Genomic DNA, 11,598 nt, shown 5'->3' with positions numbered 1-11,598 from the left:
AATGTAGGCAAGCTGCAGCATAGGTGAGAAAATGTCCGATGGGGCATTGCATTGAGTGATTTTTGTGATTTATTATTTTTTTTTCCTGAAAAAGTGTTGGTAGTCATCCTGACAGCAACAGATTGCCTGCTGCTCTACGTTCCAAGGAATCCAGAAGGTTTTCTGTTTTTCCTTTTCTGCTAATATCCGTGGTCAAATTTCATTATCTTCCCCTCCGTTCTTTTATTTTTCCCCTCAAGGATGGGGCAGAAGGTGAGGAAACACAACACTAGTGCAGAGCTTTAGATATGATTCTGAGAATGTGTTTGGAACTGCAGGGGAACAGGGGTTGTGTGAGGGAAGGCTCCACGCAATCCCCCCCTCTTTTTATGCTGTTTTATTATGCAGTAGATTTTTTAAATGTTGTACCTGAATCACCTATGTCTGTGTTGGACAGCTATGTAAATTTGTTTAATGAAAAATAATAAAAATAGACATTGCCTCCCGTTGTGAGGAGTTTTAGATTCAGTGCTGCATGTCCCTGCAACAATTCCCAGCAACGTTTGTACTTATCCTTTGCTCAAGGCCTCTGGAGAAGCTGTTTTAATGGTTTTGCAAAGCAGAATGTTAATCTAGGTCAGAGGTGTCAAACTGCCGGCCCGCGCCCATCCCTTTGCCGGCAATGGGAAAAAGTTCCGATACGTTGCGCGACGTCACGTGACGTCGCGAGTTTGACATGTCTGATCTAGGTCATCAAGGGTCTCTCTTGGTTTGGTTACTAAATTTCTCCCAACCAGGAGTCCGTTCCATCGATTATTTATTTGATTTCTCTCGTTCTAGAACTCGATTGTCCAGATTTCAAGAAAGCCTCCCGGTGCCTTCTTGCTCATTTCCTCCGCTTTCTGAAGAACAGGGTTCAGCTCTGAAGAAAAGTTTTTCCTCCAAAGATGGTAAAAAGCAGATTTATGGAACAATCCACCAATTTCCACGGTTTGTCTAGGGACTTTAAGTTTAAAGTGGTCACTTCCTTTGAAGGGAGGAGAATGAACAGCCATGAAATGGAGAGCTGTCGGAACGGGAAACCTACCTTGTTCGAGAAGGCAAATTGCCTACAGGAGGACGCAGCGTACTGCGAGATCAAGGATGGAGGAGCCGCGGAGCCCTGCTGGACGTTCGGTATCGGGAGGCACTTGTTAGTCGAGCAGGTGCTGCCGCAGAAGGAGAGCGCGTTCGATGAAGTGAGGAGGTCTGTAGAGAAAGCCAAAGAGGCAGAACAAGGAAACAGGAAGACTCGTTTGGACAGAGCTGCGGTCCAGTGTTCCCCTGGCAGCGCCTTCTCCGTTGTGTGGCCCAATAGCATTGCTGGGGAACCCAAAAGTGCTTTCAGCAAGCCAGCCAAGTGCCGGGAAGATGGAGGGGCTCCAGCTGCTTTTCGACCTCCGAAGGGTGTCAAGGAAGGAAGCCCAAATAACTTGCCGGAATGCCTCGGTGCCACTGACCTCATACCGTACAGTGGCTGCCTGGCTTCTGGGTTCCTGGTAAGTGATTCAGACGGTTTCCAGCTGCCGTCGACCAACCCCATCCGGAGCAGCCCATTCGCTTTCTCTTCGGCCCCGTGGCCAAAGGAAGCAGGCGAGCCAACGCAGGCCTCCCCTGCTTCCTCTGCCTCTTGGGCTCTGCTGCCTCCCACTCTCGCCCCTTTCAGTGTGGCAGCCCAGAACTGGTGTGCCAAGTGCAGCCTTTCCTTCCGCATGACATCAGACCTCGTGCTGCACATGCGTTCCCATCACAAAAAGGCAGAAGTCTCGACAGAATCCCAGAGGAAAAGGAGGCGGGAGGAAAAGCTCTCCTGTCCTGTTTGCCAGGAATATTTTCGAGAAAGGCATCATTTATCTCGGCACATGACTTCTCACAACTAGCTCGCAGCTGTAATGTAATGGATGTCTGCTTGTTGGATATGTTTGTGTGCACGTGTTGGTTGAATTCCGTTGTGGTTTTACTGCATTTAACCAGAATCTTCGAAAGGCAGTCTGTTGTAGAAGCGTTCAGAAGTAATGTAATTACAGGAGCTCCGGATAGCTCCAGTTCTGAAAATAAAACTCTGCAAATACACTTATAAGGAAATAAACAGTGAAATGTAAAGAGAAAAGTTTTGCTTTCTGAAGATCCATTTTATTCAACCTAAACTATGAAAATGTTGATAATTTCTTTCTTTAGTAATTTGAAGCAGCAACTTTTTTTAATACCAGAGCCATTGTGGGATGAAATTCTTCCCTAAGATGGAAGTAAAGGATAAAATTTCTTTTCAGTTAAGCTTGACTCCTGATGACCATCAGAGCAAATCCATATCATTTTACTGGTGTGATAAAACACTCTTCTTCAGCTGTGTCACAGAGCTGCACCAGGCAGAAACAAGCGGGGCGGCGGGGGGGGGGGGCTATCTCAACCTGGACTGAATAGGTGAGGGTGGAAGTGTCACTTCCCAGTTCACACCCACAAATTGTCTGCAAGCTTTCGAAAGAGGGCGCAGTGATGAGAATAAGAGAAGCAGGAGGCATCTATTTAGGGCGTGCAATTCAGTGCAGGAGTCCAAATTAAACCACTCCCAACAGGTGTCTAATTTTTCAGCCACATCACATTGTGGATTATGGATAGCATGAGTGGCATAGAGGTCAAGATTATCTTTGAATGGGTGACAGCTTGCCTCCAAGTACCAATTTCAGACAGCAATTTTGCCCCCTCAAGTTATATTTAAGAACTGGGTTGGGTATCAATATTCTAAATATACTGTAAATATGGTTTTGTTCCATATATTTTTCTACTATCGAGATTGAAAAGGTATTTGTTCTATCAGAAGTCTGAAACAAAATTGTACAACTATTATAATAGGTATTCAGTGGTCAAATACTAATGCAATGTGCTTTTATTTGCATTTTATCTTTTGTAACTGACATCTGTTCTGAGGCATGGCAGGCAAAGAATTACTCCATTTAGTCCAAAGTCTTTTGAAGATACACCGACAATTTTGTTCGTTACAAAAATGGGTATATTACACCATTTATATTGCACTATATATAAATATGTAGGGATGCGGTGGCTCAGTGGGTTAGGATGCTGAGCCTGTCGATCAGAAGGTTGGCAGTTTGGCGGGTCAAATCCCAAGTGCCGTGTAACAGAGTGAGCACCTGTTACTCGTTCCAGCTCCTGCCAACCTAGCAGTTTGAAAGCACGTAAAAATGCAAGTAGAAAAATAGGGACCACTACGGTGGGAAGGTAACAGCGTTCCGTGCATCTTTGGCGTCCAGTCATGCCGGCCACATGACCGACCACAGAGACGTCCTCTGACAAGCACTGGCTCTTCGGCTTTGAAACGGAGATGAGCACCGGCCCCTGGAGTCGGAAATGACTAGCACGCATGTGTGGGGGAACCTTTACCTTTACCTTTTATATATAAATATATATTGTACTATATATAAATATATATTGCACTAAGCATCAGGCTAGAAAGCAGAGATTAGGCTGACAGTTATGTACAAATAATGAACATGTTATTCCTAAAATGTGTAAACTTTTGTTGAAATTTGAGACAGAAAAAGAAATATATGATAAAATGGACTTAAAAGTTTGTTTACAGTATACAAATGGATCAATGGGAAAATATAAGGATTGAAATTTACATTATATTCTGGTCTTAAAGAGAATTTCTATAAAATGATGTACCATTTGTATATGACACTAAATAAATTGTCTAGAATCTATAACGGTACTTCAGATTTATGCTGGAAATGTGAATAGCCTGTAGGCCCATTTTATCATGTCTGGTGGACATGGAAACAATCCCCCCAATCAGCCCCCCCCCCGAAAGGATGCAAACACATAGGCTAATTCAGAAGATTTTAAAAGTACAGTTGAAACCAGAGGCTTTTATTTTTGGAACTAATGGATACACAGCTAGAAAAAAAAGAGAGTGCCAACTGCAGCGAGATTATTATATGCTCAAAAGTGGACAGTTTCAGCACTATCCCTTAAGGAAGGAACAGTCAGTGAAGACAACAGGACTTTCAGAGATGGCTAAATTGACTTCCTGGATCAGAGAAAAGACCACATCTGCATTTATGGCTGATTGGACACCCGATGGAGGTTTTGCATGACACAGGAAAAAATGCACCTGTGATTGGTGACTTTGAGGATTAGGAAAAAAAAAGATAAAGTTAGGTTTTTTTTACAACTAGAGATAACTATGTAACCATATTTGTATTTGCTGCAAAGAGAATCAGAAGCTGCCTCTTTCTATTCCTTTTTCTTTTTTCCTGCACATTTGTCTTTTCTTTCTTTTTATTCCATATTAGTTTTTGTTACTTTGTATCTTTTCTTTAAAACTTAAAAATATATATATATTCTAGGGATTGGGGATTTCTGAAATACAGTCTGGAATTAGGAGGATGGATTAATACTTCTTGCTTTCCTCTTTCACCTTCTATATTTTAACTATTTTAGAAGACCTAGAATGATGTGATGTCTGGCATGAATTTACAAGGCCAAAATTCAGTCTCAAGGGAAGGGAACTGGATGCCCTTTTGCCTTCAGGCAAACTCCTGGTTTGATCTGCTAATCTAACTCAGACTATGGAGGTGGGAAACAAGAATCTCTTTGGCTTGGATGAGGGATTTCTCAATGGGAACCGTCACGTGAGGATCCACTCCGACACCCTCCCAAGAGTCCTCAGCAGAAATGGTGGATCTAGAAGTTGGGATGGTGACATAGAGGCCAGTCCCATCCACATGAAATGTCTGAGGAAGGAGGCAACCCCCACTGGTCCTTTGTCCGATGATCAAGGCTCTGCCCAGCCTCTTCATGATGGACACAAATTGTTCAGCAGTCCCAGCAGTCGCAGAGCTGGTGAGAATGACCACGCTCTTCCCAGAGCCGTACCTCTGACCTTGAAGAGACAGGAGAAGATGCAGAAAATCACAACAGTCTCACTAGACAGTAAATTTGATCAGAACCCGTATTAAAATTAATATCCCTCTATGACTTTGTAGAATGAGAATAAATACTGTAATTGATGTTATGCATACCGCACAGTGTGTGTGTGTGTTTGTGTGTGTGTGAGTTCTCAAGTTAGAACCATTTGTTTAGTGACTGTTCAAAGTTACAATGTCACTGAAAAAAGTGACAACCGTTCTTCTCCTTTACGACTATGACAGCATCCCCATGATGATATAATCAAAATTTGGTCACTTGGCAACCAGAGTGCATCTGGGATAGGCGTCACGTGATCCTGGGGTTGTGCGATCCCCATTTGCTACTTTTCCAGCTGTCTTCTGACAAGTGAAGTGGAGCCAGATTCGCTTAACGACCACTTGATTCACTTAACTGCAATTCATCTGACACCCGGCCACTATGTGTCGGACTGTCTCTGAGGCTTCTCTCCATAGTCTGCACCTTGGGCCCTGCCTCACATGGAGGGTGCCGCTTCTAGGGCAGAGGTCCCCAACCTTTTGTGCATCAGGGACCGGTTCCGTGGAGAAAGGTTTTTCCATGGACCGGAGAGTGTGTGGTTTTATGTGCTGCCTGCATCCTGCAGATGGGGCTTTGCTTGTTTGTGTGGACTGGTTGCTGGCATGCTGCAGACCAGTACCGGTCCACAGACCAGGGGTTGGGGACCCCTATTCTAGGGATCTGGTGCTTAGATGTGGCTAAGCTGACTTTGTGTCTCTGTGCCCCTCAGTGATTTTGCTCTGGGGTTATGCCAGCCCATGACCCATGTCTGCAATAGTTTAATAGATTGAAATGCTACCTTTAGCTACAATGTGCAGTAAGTAAAGAGAAATAGTGACATTCACAACTTTAAATGTTGTTACCTAAAAGTTGGGAAAGAGTCCAAAGGTCACTGGGAGTATTATTGGGTCTGTGGTAGACTTTGTCCAGTAGAACTGGATGTCCTTCATCGAAGAAGTAAGAGCACAGAGTTGCCACAGAGGAGACGGGCCCCGCTCCGGTGTTGTACCTGGTTAGGTGTGAAAGACATTTTGGGAAGTAGGCACTGATGAGGAAACCTGACGTTAGGCAACCCTACCTTACCACAACTTCTAGTCTCTGATCCCCCCGAAGCAGTCTGAAAATGATCCACAATTATATCTTGAAATGCTCAGAAGAAAGAGCAAAACCATCCTGACTGCCCTAAGTGGCAGCCATAACAATCCCTAACAGACAGAAAATTTCTAACTATGATTCCATATAACAGTCATATGAATTTTTCGAGCCTGGATCTCATAACCCAACTCCAGTTAAAAGAGAAAATAGCTGTTTGCATCACACTTCCCCGTTCCTGTTCTTCTGTTTTGTCTGATTTTTTTTAAAATGCCTGTTTATGTATGTAAAAAATTCATCAAGCCACAGATACACTAGAAAGATTTAGAAATCTGTAACGCAGGACAAAGCAAGACTTTTGATCTACCTAGAAGCTCTACAGAACCACATCACTTAATAAAAAGTAATTAGTTTTATTATTCAAATATTGCTTTTGGAGAAATAAATTGTCAGATTTTAGCTGAAGCCATGGGAGCCCAAAGGGTCCCTAGTGGTTCTGAACCGCTGCAACGTCCTTACGAGAAAATATCAAGACCTTCTGATAAGGCAGGCTGAGGCTGCAGCGCTTTTCATGGGCCCAGAAAGAAGGCGTCGAAGGAGACTTGGCTCCCGCCATTCAACCTGCTTTATATTGATAAAAAGGCTTTCTAGAAACCAGCTGTAACATCAGATATCCTGATTGTGCAGGGTTTGTGCTTTGTGAAGGGCCGCAACTGCACCGAGGAAAACATTGCTGCATCTTCCCACTGATTTATTTTAAATTCAAGAGATTGGAGGTTCTGTACCTCGATCACACGTATTTTTGGATAGACCCCAAGAGGTCAAATTTTGGGTGTATTGATATTATGACCTCCATCCCAATACCCAACCTCCATCCATGCATTTATCTCAAAGGGTAGATTCCTCTTGCAAGGAATACACAGCTCATAATCTGGTCAGTGATGGCCTCTCAGCATAGACTGCAATTATGTTGGGCCCAGGAATTTGACAAGTACCTTTGCAGCAAAGCATATATTTCAAAAGTTTTATCTTCATTGCTTATTCTGCTTAGGGTGGATGGTTTACCTCATGTCAAGGATTAGTGCTTTCGTGTGGACCACCTTCTTCCAGACATTTTCCACCATCAGCTCAGAGAACCGAGGCCAAAGGTCACTGTCCCAAAACGTATCAAATCTGAGGTAACCAATGTTATTCTCGAACACTTTGGTTTGGAAAGAAAACTTAATGCGGTCTTCTAACATTTCTGGGGAAAGAATCTGAAATTTTTTTAAAAAATAAGTAATTTTCAAGAATACATGAGAAATATGAGAATCCACCTTGCATTACAATCACATCTTGCAAACAGAGAGTTTGGGTGATCTGGACTGAAATCTTCACTCATATTAGTTAACATTCCTTAGTCAACATTACAGCACTATGACAAGAATGAATGAATGAATGAATGAACAAATAAATGGAAATCACTCAAACTAAAGTTTATCTATTTAATGTCTTTTCTAATCTGTATTTTAATGAAATGGTTTTCAGTAACTAATCATGCTGGGCCTTCTGGGACAAGTTGGTTACAATTATTTTGTAATTTTTAAAATATTTACAGTAAGAATTTTGTTTTTAATGGAATACTGATTAAAAACAAAATCAAAATGTAATACTATACAAATCTGTTAAACTGTGCACCTGTAATTTCATTTTATAACTCAGTTAAGCATTAGCATAACACAAATAAAGTTGCAAGTTGAAAGATAAGATTTGAACTGTGAGACAAAATATTAATAACACAATGAGAGTCTTAGGAGAAAACTACAGAGTATGATTACCCCTGCTCAGGATCTAGAAGATTATACTCGTACACTCGATATTGTAAGTGAATAAGTGTGAGGAAAAATAAAAAAGGATGCATTATTGTCAATACTATAACTGGAGTAAAAGTGAGACTAAAATTCATGGAGTGAAATAGTTATTTATAAATACAATTATGATAGTAAAATCTATAAATCACTATGATACTTACCTGATTAACTTAGCTTCCAAATGCCTGACCTAGTTTTCATTTTGCTAAACATATGAAAGACATAAAAACAAAAAACAAAGCTACACAGGGAAAGCAATAATAAAATAATGTAACCAAACACAGTAAACTAATATTAACTGAGATGTTACAGTGGAAACTTAGGAGGTGTTACTTGAACAAATCCAGTTCTTAAGGCAAATTCAAAGGGATTTATCCCATCCATATAAATAAGAACTCTATTCACACAGGTTTTATGTTAGTGGCTAATGAAACAAGTTAATGGGCACTTACTTGCGTGGGCATGATCCCTGGAATATGGTTGCGTGGTTCCTCAGGAATATGGGTTATTTTCAAGTGTTTATCTCCAGAAAGAGCTTTTAGGTCAGCTGCAATTTTTTCAGCAAGTTTCATTTCACAATTGATCTTCTGGTATGTGTCTTTTTTGGCATCTTCAGAAAGTTTGTCTGCCACTGTAGCCCCAACATCAGCAAAAGCGTAGTTGTCAGCCACCAGTTTGCCCACCCTCTGCAAAATGCTGGGGAGGTTGGAGCGCAAAGCAATGATGTTCAGGGCGGAAGTCATGGCTTCTGAAGCCTGATTGGTGACATGTGGCTGTATGCCAGAGAGGCTCCACACTTTGCCCGTGATGGGGCTCAGCACCACTTTGCTGGGGATGGAAGCGTATAAGGGGCTGTTGCCCAAATGGTAAACATTTGCAGATAGCGAGCCTCCCAATGTGGGCTCCCCAATGACTGTGGCTCGACTGAGATCCTTCAGAGAGCGAGCGAAGGCTTCAGCTGCTGATCCACTCACATGGCTAACTAAGATGTATATATCCTTCGCTGAGCCATATCGTTTGCCAGAGAGATGTGGCAAGGTCCACACTTCCGTGCTTTGAGTGGTGCTGCGGTCAAAGAGTGTGTAAAGGTGCTGCTGGGGCTCACTGTCAAAGAAATAGGAACAAAAGATGGGCACTGCAGTGGAATAACTGCCTGTGTTGTAGCGCATGTCAACAATCATAGCATCTGTGGTCACAAGCTTGTCCCAAATATGCAACAGTTGGGGTCCAATGGCCTTCACCGTCTCTGCTTCAGCCATCAAGTCAAAGCGCAAATACCCTACGTTGCCAGGCAAAATGTCTACCTTGAACAGATCCTCAATTATGTAGCGGATCTCCTCAGGGGTCAGAGTCTTATTGGGAAGCTGTTCTTGTAAGAAAGATTCCACATGGTTGTAAGATATATGCAACTGGTGATCCCCAGAAGCTTCTTGAAGGTCATTGGTCAACTGCAAGGCAAGCATTTCAAAATCCACTGCTGTGCGATAGCCTCCTTGAGCCAGCTTGGAGTTTAATATGCCTCTTGCCCGCGTGGCCACCTCTGGTATGGCGTAATGAGCTTCAAGCAACAGCCCAAGCTCCACAATCCGCGCTCCCATCTCTCTGTGGAATGCCAACACTTCTCGGGCTTTCTCCAGAGCTTCATCGGCCAGCACGATGGCATCAGGCACCACTTCGCCATCCAGCCAATATTCACCATGGTGATCAATGAAGGTGACAAATGGCACATTGATAAAGAGGCTGCAGCCTTCCTCTTCTTTTAACCTGAGTATGCAGAAGGGGTGCGAGTGGGCCAGGTTGCCGGCAGTAATTTCACCAATCAGAGTAGCCCGGCCCAGGGATTGCATCAGGTAGGCAAACTCCTCTGCCGTTGTAGCTGTGAGATAGCTGGTGAGTAAATAGATGCCATGCTGGGTCCCATAGGGCTTGCCTAGCAATTCAACTCTACTGTTGTAAATGTGGGTCTGGTTTGTGAGTCTGTTATAGGTGGTAAACAAATGCACAGTACCAGCAGAGGGATCTTGGAAGTAAGATAATAGTACTGGTACAGCATCTGAAAATGGACCACCGTGGTTGTAGCGCAGGTCAATGATCAAATAATCTGTTGCCTGCAAAGGTTCCCAGACTTGACTGATGATGTAGGGCTCCAGCTTGATCAGCACTCCAGCATCGGGAAATTGATCAAAACGCAGGTAACCTACATTTTCAGATAGCACCGACACTTGAAAAACAGCAGCCAGGATTTGTTTGAGTTGTTCACCATCCGGCAGCTCTGTGTTCATGTCCATGGGCTCTTCAGCTGCCATAACTGTAGCTTCACCAGTTGTGGTAGTCCACAAGAAAAGTCGTGGGTCTTTGGATATGCTTTGCAATTCTGTATTTAGTTTGAAAGCGAGATCTGTTTCTGACAGGATGGCTGAATAATCAAATGCAGAGAGTTGCTGAAGTAAAGCTGGAACCTGTTCAACTATTGAGTAATTGTTCTGCAAGATGTGCATCAAGTGACTGATGCTGTCAGGAATCGCTTTGCGAAAGGACAGAATCGCCAGAGCATCACCCAGGGCTCGCTCCGCTGGAACGGCGATGCTTGGCATCACCCCACTTAGTTCCCAGCTCTGGCCACCGCCACTTAAGGGGCTCACGGAACATGACACAGGAACAGTCATGTAGAACTGGGAAGCCCCAATCTGCAATTTCCGGAGGTCCAAGGAGCCTCCTGCTGTCCTTTCACCCACTATGATGGCTCTGTGCATTTGCTGGAGGATATAAGCCACATCTTCGGCCACCCCAGAGGTATGTTTACTGGTCAGCAAAATGATTTCCTTGTTCTTACCGTATCTCATGCCCAGCACTTTCGGAAAGGTCCAGATTTCCACAGTGCTATTAGAAGGCCGGTTGTAGACAGTGTCCACGTGCAGCAGTTTGTCCTCATCGTACAAATAGGAGATAACAAATGGAAGGCCCGATATCTTCCCTCCAGTGGTGTAACGCAGATCTAAGACCAGAGCTGATGTCTCCATCAAGGGCTTCCACATCTTTTCTACCAGGAAAGCACCAATTTGCTGCACAATGTTCTCCCCGATGATGTAATCTATTCTTAAGTAGCCTACATTGTCACCCAGCACTTCAGATTTGACTGTGTGCTGGATAACCTCTAAAAGTGCTTCTAATGGTAGAGAAGCATCCACTTCTTTCTCAGGGACTGAAGCAGCCAAAGCCTCGTAAGATACTACCAGCCGTGGATCATTCAAAGTTCCTTGAAGTCCAGCTGTCAGAGCTGTTGCCAAGATTTTAGGATCTGAGATATCCAAAGTCTCCCCACTCTTGATGGCTTGTTCAATGGCTTCCTGCATCCCCACCAGATTTTCTGGAAAACAATAATTATCCAACAGAATCTTGGCCATATCCAGTACAAGGATGGAATGTGAGACACTCTCAACATGGATGCTACCAAATATAAGTGCCATTCCGAACAATACATTTCTTCTTATTATTTTCATGCTGTTAGAAAAGTGCAGATGAATTCGAAATGATTTACACACTGTGAGAAATGCAGGTTCTTCCTACTTGGTCTCAGAAGTGAATATTAAATCAGAGAGACAGAATATGCATTTTAGCTGACACTAATCTTTAAATCTAGTTCTAAGTCTTTAATCTTATTAAATTGGAGGACATG

General features: G+C 43.2%; 2 protein-coding genes across 2 annotated transcripts; one reads left to right on the top strand and one right to left on the bottom strand.

Moving 5' to 3' along the window:
• Positions 1–926: 926 nt before the first annotated feature.
• On the top strand, positions 927–1,898 carry ZNF488 (zinc finger protein 488; the record flags this gene model as incomplete). The annotated part of the gene is made up of 1 exon (XM_081326986.1): positions 927–1,898. The coding sequence occupies one exon, from the start codon at positions 927–929 to the stop codon at positions 1,896–1,898; it is 972 nt and encodes a 323-aa protein (XP_081183112.1).
• Positions 1,899–4,592: 2,694 nt separating this feature from the next.
• On the bottom strand, positions 4,593–11,389 carry RBP3 (retinol binding protein 3; the record flags this gene model as incomplete). The annotated part of the gene is made up of 4 exons (XM_081326419.1): positions 4,593–4,918; positions 5,844–5,989; positions 7,138–7,328; positions 8,375–11,389. 4 exons carry the CDS (start codon positions 11,387–11,389, stop codon positions 4,593–4,595), a joined length of 3,678 nt encoding a protein of 1,225 aa, XP_081182545.1.
• Positions 11,390–11,598: the final 209 nt, after the last annotated feature.

The sequence above is a fragment of the Vipera berus genome (assembly GCF_964194415.1).
Source record: "Vipera berus genome assembly, chromosome: 4".
Lineage (NCBI taxonomy): Eukaryota > Metazoa > Chordata > Lepidosauria > Squamata > Viperidae > Vipera > Vipera berus.
The sequence above is the reverse complement of the archived record's forward strand: the minus strand, read 5'-3'. Positions and strand labels throughout refer to the sequence as shown.